An 18,402-nucleotide genomic window follows, 5' to 3' on the forward strand; every position below is an offset into this window, starting at 1 on the left:
AAAATTAGAAATTAAAAAAAAAAAAGAAAAAAGAAAAGGTGGGAGTAACCACAAAATCAACAACAATGAAACCTAGTGTCAAAACAAACTTATAACATTTATCTGAAGATCTGGCAGGCTTATATATTGTGGTTGATTCAAGACCTCAGTGGTTCCGCTCTTGCCTGCTTCCTCATAAGTCCAAAATATCATTTAATGAACACTTTACTTCAAGGTATCAGATAAACTATTGTTTAATCTTTTACATATTTGCATCATAAAAATATTGAAGCCACTTAGCTTTTAACTTTCTTGTTGCAGGACCGTTAGTCGACATGCGGCATGTTTTGCATCTTGCTGCATCAGGGTTCGGTCCATCTCCAACAATGCACACCAATTAACCCTGAAGCAGTGAGATGCGAAACATGCCACATATGAACATGGTGTGCGTTGTTGGCGATGGACTGAATGATGCAATGAGATGCGAAACATGCCACATATGAACATGGTGTGCATTGTTGGCGATGGACCAAACCCTGATGCAATGAGATGCGAAACATGCCACATATGAACATGGTGTGCGTTGTTGGTGATGGACCGAACCCTGATGCAATGAGATACGAAACATGCTGCATACTGGCTAGTGGTCCCACAACAAGAAAAGTGGCTTCAATATTTTTATGATACAAATATGTAAAAGACTGAAAAATAGTTTATATGATACCTTGAAGTAAATCAAAGTAAAGTGTTGATTAAATGATATTTCGGACCAGTGAGGAAGCAGGTGAGTCAAGAGTGGAAATTCTCTTGTGAAACGGTCGCTGCTGAGGTCTTGAATCAACCACAATATATAATACTGCTTGATCTTCAGATAAGTGCCCATCTCTAGGCATCTAGAGCAAAAATGAGGCTATTTTATAATCCTATGCAGAACTTTTAGGAACACGTCTGTCACTTCCCTGGCCATGCTAGGGGATTTAGGTGTACGAGCTTATAGAATAAGATGCAGGGAAATGCACACAAATTTCAATTATTACCAATTAACTGAAATAATTAACATCAATTAATTGCAATTAATTGGCTTGTAAGCTAAGCTTTTTTTTCTCTTTTTCTCCTTCACTTCTCATGTTTACTTTTAGTGTTGCAAACCGCCCAGACAACATTGCTTGATGCGCAGTATAGCAAATATTAAATACACTTGGAAACTTGTAAGCTAATTCATTTGCACCCAAATTTTGGCATCGAAATCCTGGCACCGTATATACAGAATCTGGGCAATATTGCAGAAGCATTCCTGAGGGCAGGGCTGGAGCAGAGAGTACACTCGTGTATTCTTTTGGATTTCCATAAGTACGTGCATACATCTTCACGGAAAAAGAAACCACAAAAGTAAAAATGTATCCATAGACCTTAGACCAGTGCTTGTCAATGCTTTGTTTGAAAGTTTTCCCCCTGGATTATAGAGTCTTCCTTATGTACAGTATGGGGTAGATAATTAGATTATCCATTGTCCTGCAAACCCTACAGGTATTTTCACCCACAAGGATTCAATATAACAAAAAGGGTATTGGAGAAAATTGATCTCTTAAACCAAAGTTTCCACTTAATTATCCAAAAAGTGATCTATTTAAACATCATTTAGGGAATTAGTATTTGCAGAAGAAAAAGCCTCAGATGCTGCTGGACATATTGTATATCTTTGTAGGAGCTGTATCAAGCATCCTACTCAATCCAGCTGAACTCTATCATTGGCTTAAAAAACCCTTTTGTTTTTATACTATTGCTTTTGTTTAGTCTCACTTATTTTTACTTTTTTCTTTTCATTTCAATATCAAAACATTATGAAATTCCCCAAACCTGCTTACATTAGTAGTTTGTCAGACTGCGGGAAGAAGAGCATTTATCTTTTATGTGGACTATCCCAACGGGGCCCCATTTCACCCTTGCTTCTTCAGGGGAAGTCCAATGATTGTTCTCTCTCTGCAGCGGGGTTGGAACAAGCAAGCAGTCAGTCAGGTTTAGAGGAAATTCACAATGAATAAGCATGAAAGAGATTTACATATAATGGAGGTAATGTATGCAAATTAAGTTCATGCAAATTCATTGTGAAGATGCCGAAAACCTGACTGGCAAGGGCTACTCCAGGACTTGACTTGAGAAACAGTTACTGCATACTGTCATTGGTGCAGATAGCACAAATGCATCCATGCAGTCAATAACTGTATGGAAAAACGCTGAGAACATCACCAGCAACCCACAGACTTCCATTTACTGTATGGTAATTTGGGCATTTTGAGGGTATGGCACTGGATATGCTGCCTATTTGGTCTACAAAATAAGGTAAACGCCTACATTTCTTTACAGAACACTAGTGCAAATGGCCATAAATGCACTTACATAAAGGCATAATCAATTACATCAGCCCTATAGGTGATGTAAATGCCCATACCTAGATATTAGCAGGTATGTGTGTAGATGATAAAATTCAAACCTGTGAGTTCAGCCCACACTCCACCCATGCACACACCCATCAGATCATGGCACATACTCTACAACTAGTTGATGTGGAGGGGGATAATCAAGGGCGCCCATCTCTAAGGACAGCCCCGTAAAGGGGGGGGGGGGGCAACCCGTATTATCGAAACAAGATGGACGTCCATCTTTCGTTTCAATAATACAGTCGGGGACGCCCAAATCATGAAATTTAGGTCGACTTTAGTGATGGTCGTCCCCAGTTTTTGGCGATAATGGAAACCGAGGACGCCCATCTCAGAAACGACCAAATCCAAGCCATTTGGTCATGGGAGGAGCCAGCATTCGTAGTGCACTGGTCCCACTAACTGAATGGAAAAAGCCCTTCCCTTACCGATCCGGAAAGGAATGGGCATGCATGAAGGAAATTGCATGCAAATGAGCTGCTCACTGTTAGCTCATTTGCACACGATTTCCTTCCTAAGGAGGGGAAGCGACAGCAGTTGAGGACGTCCTTCCCTGCAACGGCAGTTGAGGACGCCCAAAATCAGCTTTTGATTATGCCGAATTGGGTGACCTTAGAAGAAGGATGCCCATCTCCTGATTTGTGTCGGAAGATGGGCGCCTTTCTCCTTCGAAAATAAGCAGGATTGTGTAAGATGTCATTCTTGCATGTAAGTGGCCAGTTACACATATAAATTAGTAGAATATCACCATTTACATGTCTTCCTGCTGCCTACCACTAGTTCTCTCCTTATAGTAAGTGCAAAACTTTATAGCACTTTAGTAAAAGGGTGCCCTTGTCACTTTCTGGAAAATTCTGAAAAGCATATAAGGCAATGCTGTAAACTGGCACCTAGAGGTATGCCCCACTTAGGCGTGTGAAAGGTGCCATTAATTGACAGGTGTCTATCTGCACTAGGCGTTAAAGACAAGATTCTATATAGCGCCTGAAAAATCCACGCGGAAAAAAATACACCTACACCTATAAAGTATGCCTAAATCAAGGTGTACTTTATAGAATAAGCCTAAATTTCCGTGTGGATTATAGAATATATTGCACGCCCGTCTGTGTGCTGGTTTCAATTTTACCGCAGGCCCTTTTCCTGGCCAATTGAAAAAAAGCCCTTTTTTAAGACAAGGTAAAATCTGGCCTGGAATGTGCCAAAAACATCCTATAAGATTTGCACACGTATCTTTATAGAATAGTGCATAGTATGATGCACGTTGTGATAAAGTCACCTCCAGGATAGTTGGGTTAAGGCAGTTTCAGTCTGAAATACAAGTCCCAGAAGGCATTGCAGGCAAGGAGCCAGGGGGTGAGATGGAAAACCCGGACTGGATTCCTAGCTGCACTAAGAGAGGACATGGGTGTAAGCTAACAGGTTGTGTAGAATGGCTACCACTAGGCGGAAAGAGAGTTAGGAAACCCTGTGGGCAGGAGCTCATCATGGGTCTCATTAGTTTAATGCTCAACTCAGCTGGTGTGGGTGTGAGGAAGCTAATGGAAGGAGAATGATTGGTGGTGGTAGCTGAAGCCAGGGATTGATTAGGCAGGTGGGAAGGAGTCCCAGGAGTGGAATTCAATTCAGGAGAGAGAAGGAGAGAAGTATTTGTAGGCTGAAAATCCTTGGGCAGGGAGGTCCCTAAAGCACTGAAGCAGGCTGAGCAGGGCTGTGCCAAGGGTCTGTGGCGCCCCCCTGCAGGAGATCAGTTGGCGCCCCCCCCCGCAGACGAACAATTGGCGCGTGCCCCCTCCCCTCCGTGAAAATGATCGCTGCCCTCCCGCTCCCATGTCCCAACTGCCCGCCCTCTTCTCCCCCCCAAGATCCCTTTTAAATTTACCTCCGTCCGGCAGCGAAGGCGCGCCACAGCGTCAGTGAAGGAGGTGGCGCTCCTGACGTCTCTACTAGTCTTCCCTTTGCTCAATGTCCCGCCTTCTTCTGACGTCATTTCCTTGACGTCAGAAGAAGGCGGAACTCTGAGCGAAGGGAAGGGAAGACTAGTAGAGACGTCGGGAGCTCCGCCTCCTTCACTGACGCTGTGGCGCACCTTCGCTGCTGGACGGAGATAAATTTAAAAGGGATCTTGGGGGGGAGAAGAGGGCGGGCAGTTGGGACGCGGGAGGGTGAGGTAAGCATGGCGCGGCGGGGCACCCCCGCAGAGGACGGCGCCCTCCTGCCGTGCTTACCTCACTTACCGTGTTGGCACAGCCCTGAGGCTGAGATTCCTTGGGTAGAAGGAGTCCCTAAAATATTGAACTCTCCTGAAGGTAAAGAAGATAGAAGGTAGAAACTGCTGCTTGGTGACTGAACTGTGATGATGAATTGAAAGAACTGTTTGTCTTGGGAATTGAATTACTGTTTATTGTGCACTGGATAAAGTGTTTATTGTGCACTGGATAAAGAGCCCAGACTGGAGCCTGTAAGCCTGTATTGAATCCTGGTATGTGCTATGCTGCTGTTGGAACTGTGTACTAGAAACCTGCATGGAATAAAAGTCCTTAAGATTGAAGTTACTGGTGGACATCTATTTCTTCATTGTGCCGGGAGCCTGTGGTTGGAGGAGATTGTTCTATCCTTGGCTGCACAAGAGAGGTACCTGGTTACAACGTGCAAATCCAAATTGCTGCCAATTATCACCAATAATTGTTAGCACCTAATTATTGGTGCTAATTAGCTCATTAGCCAATTTAGTTGTGCACACATTTCAGGGTAGTGTGCAATTTTGTGTGAATAAATTTGCAAAGTCGTTTGTAGAATCTAGGGGTTGGTGTACTTAGGCACGTCAACTAAGCCTGACATTGACATAGTGTAAGAGGGTGTGCCTACGAATGGTTGCGCCAATGGCGTCTTAAGCTAGTATTCTATTACAGAATCTTAGGGCCAAAATTCTGTTACAGAATTGACGTTAAATGCATCAGATTGGGGTGTTTAACCTGAGGTACCAATTTACACCATACCCCTTCCACATAATCCTATTACTTCAAAATGTACGAATTTTACCACTCCAGTTATATTTAAGTGTACTTCTACCCTTATCCTACTCTGTATTGCTCACTAGAAGCTGTAGTCCCACCCCCGGAGACTTATCAGCCTCATTGGGATTACTTTTCTCTATATGCTACTATATATTCGTCCCAGAGTTGTATTCTCTTTTCCGGAACCTTCTCAGCTTCCTTGCACCTACCGTTACTCTATTTTCCACTCTGTATATATTCCCGGAGTTGGTACTCTCCTCTCCAGAACCTGTAAGCCACATTGAGCCTACTGCTATGCGGGGAAAATGTGGGATACAAATGTAATTAAAAAATGAATAAATAGAATTGCCATCGTAGTTTTTACAGGCTGCCGTTTTATAATTAATTATTGTTAGCTTGGCTTGGTAAAGTTACATGTGAGGGGAATTTATGGATAGTATCATATTTTGAGGGTAATGGCTTTATTTTACATTTATTTTATTTTTAGGATTTTTAAACATTTTCCTCCCTGTTTACTAAGCTGCGCGGCTGTGTTGGCGTTAGCGTGCGGCAGCTGCTAGCATGGCTTAGTAAACACGGGGATTTATTATCTTTTTAGTCAAATCAGTTTTTTTGTAAACCACCTTGAAGTCTTTCAGGGAGAGGCATTTATAAAATTCAAAATATATAAATACATAAATGGAGGGTGGGGAGACTGTATGAAGTGAGTGGAAGAGACCATTAAAGAAGGGGGGGGGGGGGGGTGAGAGCTTGAAAGTGGGGGTAAAAAGAATGTCTGAGGGTTACCACTGGAAGAATATGAGAAATCACAGTAACACAAGGGAAATGCCAGTACTCCTTATCATTTTTAAGACTTTGCCGTTCTTACTCCACTTTATTTGACCTGGCAGCATTCTCCTGCTGATCTGTATTTTCAGCTCATTCAAAGCCATGGTTGGATCTGGCACCACGAGGTTTTATTTGCAAATGTCTAGGGATTTTTTCCCTCTATTTTATATCCTCCTACCTCCCAATGTAACTAGTTTGGTCACTGCAGTGATGATTATAGGCCGAGGCCATGCGGTAGGGCTCCTTCTGGAACCCCATAGTTATGGGCCACTAGAGGTCACTGTTAAGCAATGGTCCCAGGTCTTTTCCCTGCTCTTCTGTGTGGTGGATTTGACCCAAGGATCCTACCCAGAAACTTCTGATGGCAGTGCTCATTTTTACCCCGTTTTACTGTTTTCATTGTTTCATGTATGGTATAATTTGGTCAATAGCTATCATTTCATATACATTTTGAAATGGATCGTCAAGATGTTATTCATACTTTCTAGATGTTGTTGCTTTTGCCGCAGCTTGATAAAAGGGGCCCTTACTGAGTAGTGCATGTAAATTCTAATTAGTGTCAATTAATTCCGATAATTGCTTGCTAACATCCAATTATTGGCACAGATTGGCTTGTTAACCAATTGAGTTGTGTGCATACATCAGAACATGCCCAGATTTATGCATACAACTCCACTCACACTATATAGAATTTGCAGGTTTGTGTCAATGACAATCCAATGCTGATTGTTTTTTTTACACCTCGCCCCAATGCTGATTGTTTTTTTTTTTAAACCTCCCCCTGCCACCAAAAAAGAAAAAAATCCAAAGCAGAATAAGTTACAATATTCAGCAGAAGAACAGAAGAAACACTTGGATTAAGCCTGTTCCTTATGCTATGTAACTTTATCCCATGATCACAAATTCCACGAGTGATCTATAAACTCATTTTTTTTTTTAAATCTGCTTTAAAAACGGTCAGATACACTTGTAAATTTAACACAGAAAACCTGGACTCCCATGAAGTTTTGTGTACATCCAGATACCTTGATTAAACCTTCGTTATCCAAATTCAATGGTATGTCTGTGGAATTCATCATGAAAAAAAATATATATCACAATTTGGCTGTAAATGGAATATCATTAAAATATCAGCTAAACGTTGAACTCTGGAAGCCAGAGCCCAATATGCCACAGCGCAGAAGACTACTATAATAATAATTAATCTAAGTTGTAGGGCAGAGGAGTCAGAGCTCATACATTGGCATTTTGAGAAGAACGAAGAGCCTCCATTGACTGCAGTTTGTTCTCTAGGATGAGTATTTTTTCCTGCAGCCTTTGAATCTCCTGCTTGCTCTGGGCCTCTGCCTTCTGTAGGGCCTCATAGTCCAACATCTTCTTCTCAGCCAAGGAAACCTGCTCTTTTAAGAAAGCTATTGCTTGCGACTGATCTTTACATTCACTCTGTAGCCTTTCCAGTTCATGCACCCTTAATTCTGCATCCCGGTATTTGTCCTTGATGTCTTGAAGTTCCATCTGGTGCTGGTTGGTTTTGCTTTCTAGTTGAGATTTCCAGTCTTGATTGTTTTCTTCTATTTCATTATTTACCTCCTGAAGCTTAATTTTCAAGCTCTCCTTTTCCTTTATATGAACTGCAGTCTCAATCTCATGCTTAGCTTTAAGGTTTTCCGTCTCTAGCTGATGCTCCATTTTTATACTTTCTAAGGTAGCCTTAAGCTCAACAACTTCTTTGTTTTGGGTGTCAGGGCCTGTAGTCAAGGAGCCCTTAAGGTCCTCCAAAGATTTCTGATGATCAGAAACCAAACTGTCTAGCTTTGTCTTCCAACTGTCCATCATTCCCATATTTTCTTTTGTGGCCTGTTCAACTTTCTTTTTCAAGTCAACAATATCCTGGCTATATTTCTCATTGGTTGCTTTTAACCTTTCTATTTCTTGTTGGTATTTCTTCAAGGCTTTCTCATACTTGTCCCTTTGTTGGCTGCTCTCCTTCTGATGTTCCTTATTGACTGACAGCAGCTGGTCTCTTAGACGTATTGCCTCTGTTTGTAGGCCAAGATTTTGCTCTGGTACATCTGACTGGTTGGAGTTCTTATGACGTTGTAGATCTTCGATCTCATTGCGTCGGAGGTTGAGTTCTTCCTCCAACTGAAGAACTCTTGACTTCTCTGCTACCGTTGTTAACTGTGAATAAACAAATTGCAAAAATATTAGATTTTGCCTTTCCTGTTCTTTTAGCCTTGTAAGATGCACTTCAGTAAAACTCTAACTTCAAGGAGGCTACACAACTTTTAATGCAAAAATAAATGTCATTTGATTAGGTTTTGCACCAGGGTATTGGTTAACTGTTTTTCACAACCAGCTACTTTAATAATAGCTATATATATTTAGAATTATATTTTTCCCAGACTTCCACCATAATAATATGAATTTCCATTAGCTATTGTCTGGAAATGAGGGTGTCTTATTGAAAATATTGCTCAAACTATGATTGCATGGGATTATGATTATGGTCTTCTGAAAATGGCACTGCTATATTCAGCAACATAGAATTGGAGTGAGGATATATTCCTGTTTATCTATTCATTTCGATTCTTTAGGCCATACCTGATAGGCATTTCTGTAAAGTCTACTTTACCCTGGTGTAAAAGGAATAAGCTCTTAAATATGGAAGCACATCAACTGTGACTTGTTAGCAAATGAATGAAAAAAGCTAAAAGAGGTAAAACAACAAAAATGTTAAAGACAAAGCTATTCAAGTTAAGAAAAAAATCTAACATTGTGGAATCTGCTGATAAAGCCTACCACTGGGATAATCATGAGTGGGTTGATATTAAAAGCAATTTAACCAGCTAGAAACAGTTCCTGGCTGGTTAAGTTGCCTTTTTGGGGCTAACCGGTAATTTTCAGTTAGTGCCGCTGAAAATAGCCAGTTAGTGCCAAATTGCAAACCGGCTATTTTGAGGGTGTTCTGGGGGCAAATTTGGCACTTGACCAACTAAGTGCTGGTATTCAGCACTTAAGCTGCCAGGTTAACTGCATGAATAGGACAGCATAAAAGTCAGTCCTGAAAACTACAACTTAACTGGCTATGCATTAGCTGTCTCCGGAAGCCCAGAAATTCAATGCTGGTGCCTGGGCATTGCCTGACATTGAATTATGGCAGCAATCTGGCTGAATATCAGGCCCCTGGAGTCTCCATGGATAGGGTAACTATATTAGACAGAAACTACCTAACAGGGCCGTCGAGAGACTGGGCCGGGCCCGGGGCAAAGCTCCCCCCGCTGCCCCCCGAGGTCGCCGCTCCCCCCCTCCACCCGCCCCCCTCCGTCCGCCACCGGGCCTGGCCCCCTGCATTGAAATCACAGCACCTCTCACCTCCGTGTGAAAGCGCTGCAGGCAGCAAGGCAGCAGATCGCTTCCCTTCAGGCCTCCTTCCCTCCCAGTGTGGACACAGGGAGGGAAGGAGGCCCGAAGGGAAGCGATCTGCTGCCTGCAGCGCTTTCACATGGAGGTGAGAGGCGCTGTGATTTCAATGCAGGGGGCCCAGCCTGGTGGCAGTCGACAACAGAAGGTGGGTGGGACTGCGGCGCGGGGCCCCACTTGGAGGCCAGGGCCCGGGGAATTTTGTTCTCCCTGCCCCCCCCCCCTCTCGGTGGCCCTGCTCCCTAATTCCATAACATTAGCAGCAAATGTAAGTGCCGTTTCTGCCCTATTATAGCATACTTGCACTTATACCCGTGAATGTAACATTCATGCGCATAAGTGTTAGGCATGTGTTTAGCAGTATTCTATAATTTGAGCGCGCATGTCTCATCACACTTAGATGTAAGGGGGTGTGCACAGGGGGAGACACATAGGCGGGGGGCATAGGCGCTTTAAACATTTACACACATACTGAATACTGCCATTGACATGCTAAAATGCTCCATTTTGGTGAATGCATTCATGCCTGCTATCGACATGGTGTAAACGGGCTTGCCTAAATTTTAGTGCAGACGTGCGACTTAAGCTAGTATTCTAGAACAGGAAGCGAATACCCAGATGCTGTTCTAGAATTTGCACTCAGCGTTCTGGCTGCATTCTGGCATCTACATTTTGGTGCAGTTTATAGACGTGTAGGTTGGAATCTGAATATTATGAACTATAATAAGACCTGATACATATCATAGTAGCATAGTAGATGACAGCAGAGAAAGACCTGTACGGTCCATCCAGTCTGCCCAACAAGATAAACTCATATGTGCTGCTTTATGTGTATACCTGACTTTGATTTGTATCTGCCATTATCTGTCATTTTCAGGGCACAGACCGTAGAGGTCTGCCCAGCACTAGCCCCGCCTCCCAACCACTAGCCCCGCCTCCCACCACCAGCTCTGCCACCCAATCTCCGCTTCTGTGGATACTAGGACTGAATTTTCAAAGGCACTTGGTTAGCAGCACCTCCTAAGGGAATAAGAGCCAGTGAGAAGGGTATTCAGTGGCACTTTCCTCCATCTGGACAGTTGCCTACGTTGTCTGTGGGTGGAGCTTGGACACAGCCAGAGGTTATGCACTTGTTTATTTGAATGTGGTAACCAGATAGTATTTCTAGGTTGGTGTTAAATAGATATAAATCAAAACATAGAAAAGAAAATAAGATGATACCATTTTTATTGGACTAACTTAATACATCTTTCGATTAACTTTTGAAGGTAAACCTATGTTTTGATTTATTTCTATTTATTACCTTTAAAAGTGGACTAACATGGCTACCATGTCACTTTACTTAGGTTAGTGTTGAAACCGGACAATCAGTGCTGGCCACTATCCGATGCTGAATATCCGGTTTCAATTTAACCATGGCAGTTAGCGTTTTGCCTAAACACTGACCGCTGTGGTTAAATGTTAGCTAGTACATTAATATAAAGGTGTTCTTAACAAAGGGGTAAAAGTGCAGTCAAAAGATATTGCTGAGACCAACAGTGATCTCTTTGATTAGATCTGTCTGGCTGTGGGGGTAATTTTATTAGGAATTTTCTTGCATAAGGTCTTTTTATGCACGTGAAAAGGCTTTTATAAAATTACCCCAGAATGCCAAGAATGCCAGGGGCAGTGTTAGGACAGACCCAGAAGTTATCTGAGCACCACTGATATTCAGTGTTGAGGCCTGGATAGCTAACCAGGCATGTTGAACCACACAAAAGGCAGTCCTAACCAGTGGCATAGCCACTAGGGGCCTTGGGGACCCCCGCCATCAGTACATAAGTAATGCCATACTGGGAAAAGACCAAAGGTCCATTGAGCCCAGAATTCTGTCCCCGACAGCGGCCAATCCAGGTCAAGGGCACCTGGCAAGCTAATGAAACGTACAAACATTTTATACAAGTTATTCCCGAAATTGTGGATTTTTCCCAAGTCCATTTAGTAGCGGTCTATGGACTTGTCATTTAGGAAACCGTCCAACTCCTTTTTAAACTCTGCCAAGCTAACTGCCTTCACTACGTTCTCCGGCAACGAATTCCAGAGTTTAATTATGCGTTGGGTGAAGAAAACTTTTCTCTGATTTGTTTTAAATTTACTACGCTGTAGTTTCATCGCATGCCCCCTAGTCCTAGTATTTTTGAAAGCGTGAACAGACGCTTCACATCCACCTGTTCCACTCCACTCATTATTTTATATACCTCGATCATGTCTCCCCTCAGCCGTCTCTTCTCCAAGCTGAAAAGCCCTAGCCTCCTTAGTCTTTCTTCATAGCCCAGGCATGAGGTATATGGGGTTGCAGTGGGGGCGGAGAACAGTGGGGAGGTGGGGCAAAATGTGCCTCCCCCCCCCCACTTTGGGCTCAGGCCTCTCCCCAAATCCCCCCCAACTTTGGGCTCAGGCCTTCCCCCAAATCAAGGTCTGGCTACGCTTCTGGTCCTAACTATGCCTGGTTAGCTACTTGGGTACAGCACTGAATATTGGCTGTACCTTCATAACATCCAGTGTGGCACAGTCTGGAGGCCACAGTGGATGCAGCCAGAAAAGTAGAAAAAAAAAAAAAAAGGGAAAAATCCCCTGTTCAAGTTCAGGCACTTTTAATCTTGGTCCTTTTAGAAAGGGGTTTTGACTACATTTCCCAGCAGGCAGTAGGGCTGGAATTGGAACAAGCATGTGCTTGGGGGTGGAGAAAGCCAGACTACATTTCCCAGCAGGCAATAGTGCTGGAGTTGGCAAAGAGCAGATGCTTGAGGAACCTAGGAAGAGGGCAAATTAGCAAGCTCCCAGATGCTTGATTATTGACTTGTCTCATGTTATGAGACAAATTTAAAAGAGGGTTTTGTCCGTTCGTCCGTCCCCCCCCCCCCCCCCCCCCCCGGGTGCATTCTTACCTGCTGGGAGCAGCCGCGCGGCTGTTGGTTCTGCCGGTTCCCTGCTCCCTCTGCCCTGGAACAGGAAGTAACCTGTTCCGGGGCAGAGGGAGCAGGGAACCAGCGGAGCCGACAGTCGCGTGGCTGCGCATCCATTCCCTTGATGCCAGGGAGAGAAATCTTTCAGAGTTTATTTTGGAGGGCACGAGCATTCATCCATACCCATCTCCTGTGCAGGCATTCAACAGATGAAGGGGGGGGAGGAGGACATTGAGGATGTTGAAGCCCTGACTGGGGCTGTAACTGCAGGATGTACATAGTACCAGAGAGCGTTAAAGCACTCTGAAAAAAGCTGCAGTGAAACTAAAATAACCGTTCACCTCAAAGAAGCGTTATTTCCCAGACTCTCTTCTGAATCAAGACTAAAAATGTCTGCAATAGACAAGGACAGCTTTTTAATTTTTTAGTAGGTTTAATCCTCCTACTTTGCATTATCATGTCCTCAACAGGGTTAGATGGCAGGATAATCTCTGGTTTCTCTTCAGAATTAGATTGTAAGCTCTGTCGAGCAGGGACTGTCTCTTCATGTTCAAGTGTACAGCGCTGTGTACGTAGCGCTATAGAAATGATAAGTAGTAGTAGTAGTAGGATATTAATTCCCTATATTCAAAAGTTTTTGAAACTGAGCCACAAGGCTAAATATAGACCATTTGAGGCTCATAGCTCAAACCCTGGGCTGATCTTAGCTAAAAAGCTATGTAAGGGAAGCAATTATGATACCGTTCAATTTGATAGTAGCTCGTTGGAATGGCCACTTTTTGGGGGGTAATTTTATACGTGCAGTACGCCAATAACATTATACACTGTTCTCTTTGTGGACTTTACAGATTTGCAGAGCAAACGTAGGCATGTATTTCCATTTTGGAAATATACTCTGCTTTGAAAATGACACTAGGGAATCTATAGGGTTGATATTCAGAAGTTGTTATGCTCACCAGCAGCTGATTAAAATATAACTTCTCACGTTGTAAAATGATAAATCTTATATGGATAGTATTGGGCCAAAAATATGTCTGCTTGCCTGAGACTATCCGCCCAATATTCAGCCTGTGGCAGTATTGAACTGACCCCGGATATTCATCTAGTATGGTGACTAACCAGCATTGAACATTAACCCCATGTGTACATGTGCACAAACTCTTTGGGGTATGGAATTTTTCAGAGTTAAATTAGATTTTCAAAAATATACGTATAAATTCAACCCCCCCCCCCCCCTCCTCCCAATTCTGTACTAGGGAATTCCTTTTCAAAGAGTGGGTAACTTATGCAAATGCAATCTGTACAGTAGCCACCTAATTCTATAGCCTTGGGCATACTATTTTGTGACTGGTGTGTAAAATTGCACATGTAACTTATAGAATAGTGCCTAATGTAATTGTTTAAGTGGGCACTAATTGGGTTTAACTGCAAATAATATAGTAGCATAGTAACATAGTAGATGACGGTAGAAAAAGACCTGTATGGTCCATCCAGTCTGCCCAACAAGATAAACTCATATGTGCTACTTTTTGTGTATACCTTACCTTGATTTGTACCTGTCCTTTTCAGGGCACAGACCGTATAAGTCTGCCCAGCACTATCCCCGCCTCCCAACCACCAGTCCCACCTCCCACCACCGGCTCTGGCACAGACCGTATAAGTCTGCCCAGCACCATCCCCACCTCCCGCCACCGGCTCTGCCACCCAATCTCGGCTAAGCTCCTTAGGATCCATTCCTTCTGAACAGGATTCCTTTATGTTTATCCCACGCAAGTTTGAATTCCGTTACTGTTTTCGTTTCCACCACCTCCTGCGGGAGGGCATTCCAAGCATCCACTACTCTCTCCCTGAAAAAATACTTTCTGACATTTTTCTTGAGTCTGCCCCCCTTCAATCTCATAATGCAAATAATGACCCTTAAGTGGTGTTAATTGACACCAGTTTGCAGCTGTGTGTACATGCACTGAGGTGCTATTCCATAAACCCAATGCCTAAGTTCTATAACGCATAAATGCAAAGGGGGTGTTAACATGGGTGAGGCATGACAGGGTCAGGCACTGATATGCTTAATTTATAGAATACTGTCAGTTATGCACACAACTGACGGTATTTACACCAGCCTTTCACATGCTGTATATACTCATGCCTACAGTTTGTGCTCAAATATATTTCTATAACAGCTTCAGTGACCAACTTTGCTGTAATAAAATACTTGCTTAGCACTCAATTTTTTTGTGCCTAGCTGTTGGTGCCCTGCCCTTTCTTGAATCTACCCCTATACACATAAGTTTACCTAATTTGCTGCTGTGGACAAATTTGTGTTTGAGATATCTGTGTATCGCAGCCTGGGCTGTGCGAACGTAAGGGTAAGGGACTGGGGTAATATGTATGTTGGTTATTGTTGTAGATGGTGTTATGTTGGATGATTGCCTTGTTGTGATTTATTTTTATTGATTATATATATTGCCTGTGCTCCGCTTAGATATAAGTGAACTAAACTAATTTGGTAATGGGCCTTTTCGATGATTACAGCACTACTTTTACCCTCAGAAATCCCACTGACAGTTGTCCTCTGCAACCACTGTGCTTTCTCATTGTGCAGTGCACAATGCTTTCTGATAGCCGAACCCTCCCAATAGCATGTACACTAAAGTTTACGCCTGATCTGAGGTGTCATATATTTTTAGTGTTAGCAAGCAATGGAAGAGAGCACATCACATGCTAAAGCTTCACTTGCACAGAGCCGCCAAGAGAGGGGGCAAAATTCCCCGGGCCCGGGCCTCCAAGGGGGGCCCAGCGCTGGGGTCTCTCTCTTCTGCTCCTGACAGGACCCGAGTGATCACGTCCTGACAGGAGCAGGAAAGACAAAACTCCAGCACTGGGCCCCTCCCTTGGAGGCTGGGGAGGACCCAGAGCTTCCTTCAGCGCTGCTCTTCTGCCCATTGCTTGCTGAGCGGCTGCTTTTCCTCGGTTTCAAAACCGAGCATGTCCTGAGAGGAAAAGCAGCCGCAGGGGCAGGTAGTCAGCACTGGAGGAAGACGTTTTCTGCTGGCGGGGCCTCGGGATGCCCGCTAGCCAAGGTATTTCAATCCTGTTGCGGCAGCGATCGGGGGCGAGGGGCGGCAGTGATGGGGGGGGGGGGGGTGGCAGCAAATGGTGATTGTGTGTGGGGGGCGGCAGCAGCCCTGCCCCGGGCCCAGTTCAATCTCTCAGCAACCCTGCACTTGCATATGGGTATTCATGCTTACTGCAGGCCTTAAGCAGGAGCAACAGGGCAGGGCAGCCACAGGGGCTCTATTTGGGCATGCTCCCCCCCCCCCCAAGCCCCTCTTTTAAAATGTATGTTTCTCTGTAGAGGGCTCCGGGCAGTGATTCACATAGGCCGTCTGTCGTCACCCTTGGAGCCTGCTCTCTGCTGCGTCCTGCTCCCTTATGACATAACTTCTGCTTCTGTAAGGGTGGGACACGGCAGAGAGCAGGCTCCAGGGTTGGCAGTAGATGGCCTGTGTGAATCACTGCTGCTGTCCTGAGCCCTCTACAGAGCAACACAGACTTTAAGGTGGGGGGGGGGGGGGTCTGGAGACAGGGGGACATACCGGTTCGCTGGGGTGGGGCACCCAAAACTGGTCTGCCCAGGGCCCTATACTTGGTGAGGCTGGCCCTGTTCAGGCTAACATCAGATGTTTAGTATACATGATAAGCAGTGACTGCATGGCGTACCATTTTTAAGAGTCCAGAAGAATCCGCCTAAGCGGAGAACTCAAACACCCCACGGAAAAACACAAAAGTGTAAAGAGGAAGGGTGGGAGGTTGACCACGATTACCAAAGACTGGAGAGATGAACACTGTAGTAAAAACGTTTACTGATAAAAAGACTCGACACAAACATTGTGTTTCAGTCACTAGGCCTGCATCAGGAGTCTGTATAGACAGAAAACATCCAATACGCTGATGTTGTGGAATGCAGAATTGTCCAATCTCTTGTTATAAGGGGTTGGATAGTGGTCTTTAAAAAGACGCTTGATTGAAAAGACGTTCTTGCCAGTGAAATTGGTTTTGAGCATTTGCCAAAAAGAGTCTTTTTATCAATAAATGTTTTTACTACAGTGCCAATCTTTGGTATCCGTGGTCAGCCTCCCACCCTTCCTCTTTACACTTTTGTACCATTTTTAACATCATGCTAAATTGCCTTAGCATGGACACTAAGGTTACTGCATAAGTCCCTTGGCTTGAGACTACTGGATTCTCACAAGGGAATGAGCAAAGTCCACTGTGCTAAGAAGCAAAGTGAACTGTGGAAACTAAAACCAGCACCGGAAGTAAGACAAATTATATCATTGCACCATCTCCAGAAGTGAATGCAAACATAAATCAATGAAAGCCAAACTGATAGGAAACAAAACAGGCTGAAAAATCCCCAAAACAAAGCAGAAGCACAACGTGAAAATGACTCATTGCCCCGATGCAGCTTGCAAGCACAGTATTCCGCAGGCAGGGTATCTGCCCTCAGTTTACCCTGTTGTCCTCTAATTCTTTAAGGAGCTTTTCGGCTTTGGCTTTCTCACACAGTAGGCTCTGCTCGAGCTCCCGAATTCGGGCATGCTCCAGCTGCGTCTGAGTCTGTCACAGATGGGGCAAGGGAAGTGGAAGAGAGGAGAGAGAGCAGAAACACAGAGAACAAGGCTACAACAGTGTGTAAAAGAGCACAAGACAGGAAAGGCGATTACAATGGGACACGAACAGCTCTAGTGAAGAAATGTGACCCAGTGGAATCGGCTACTAGAATTTAGTGCGATACTACAGTACTCATGCAGGGTGCTTCACAGAAGATAGGCAAGAAACAGGAAAAGGTCCTTTTGGAATAAGGTCTGTAGGGGGTAATTCTATAACTGTGCACCTATATCGGGGTGGACTGACCATTTGGGCAACCAGGCAGTGCCCGAGAGCCCAGTAGCTCCTCCCCACATGTCAAACATCTCTCATCTCTCTGTCCTCAGGTCCAGCACTCTTCCTCTCTTAACCACCTCCCCCCCTAGACCCACACATTTACCTCAAAAGTCCCTTTCTCCATACACGGTCCAAGCTGTTTGCCACTGACCAGAACCTTCTCTCTTCTGTGGCACACCCTTTTCTGACATAACTTCCTGCTTCCGCAAGGGTGGGCCACAGCAGAGAGATTATGGTCAGCGGCAGACAGCCAGGGCCCTGTACAGAGAAAGGGACTTTTGAGGTAAATTTGAAGGGAGAGAACCAGATCTAGGGACAGAGAGGAGAGAGGGGGAGTTGCTGGACCTGGGGAAGGAAGGGAGGGAGGGGGGGCAGAGATGGTGCATCAAGGGGAGGGAGAAAGAATGAGAGGGAAAGATGTTTCATCAGGGGAGAGGGAGGAATATTTTGGATCTGTGGAGGGGGGAGAGATGTAGGACTGCGGGGTGGGAGGGGGACTAGGACCCTGTTGTTGCTTAGGAGCCCAGATCCCTGTCAGTCTGCCTCTGGCCTATAAATAGGTGCCTAGAGAATGCCTAGTTGGTACCTATTCTATAAAGGAAAGTAGGCACCTACTTTTCTTTACAGAATTCTAGCATAGCTGAATATATACGTGGATATATGGCTAGGTGTGAGCACTTATGCCAGCAACAGAGCTGGTATAAGTGTTCATGCCAAAACACTTACACCAGCTGGTGGATTCAGTAAATGGCATCCAAATGTGGACGCTGGAAAAAATGGGCACAGAGCGCTATTCTATAAAAAGCACTCTGAGATGATAGAACCCAT

General features: G+C 44.4%; 1 protein-coding gene across 1 annotated transcript in view; it reads right to left on the reverse strand.

Moving 5' to 3' along the window:
* CLIP2 (CAP-Gly domain containing linker protein 2) overlaps positions 1-18,402 on the reverse strand; it is a 198,584-nt gene that overhangs the window by 38,312 nt on the left and 141,870 nt on the right. The window contains 1 exon segment of the mRNA XM_030185837.1: positions 7,499-8,440. Within this exon segment, the coding sequence (XP_030041697.1) occupies positions 7,499-8,440 (942 nt within the window).

This window comes from Microcaecilia unicolor, chromosome 13 (assembly GCF_901765095.1).
Source record: "Microcaecilia unicolor chromosome 13, aMicUni1.1, whole genome shotgun sequence".
Lineage (NCBI taxonomy): Eukaryota > Metazoa > Chordata > Amphibia > Gymnophiona > Siphonopidae > Microcaecilia > Microcaecilia unicolor.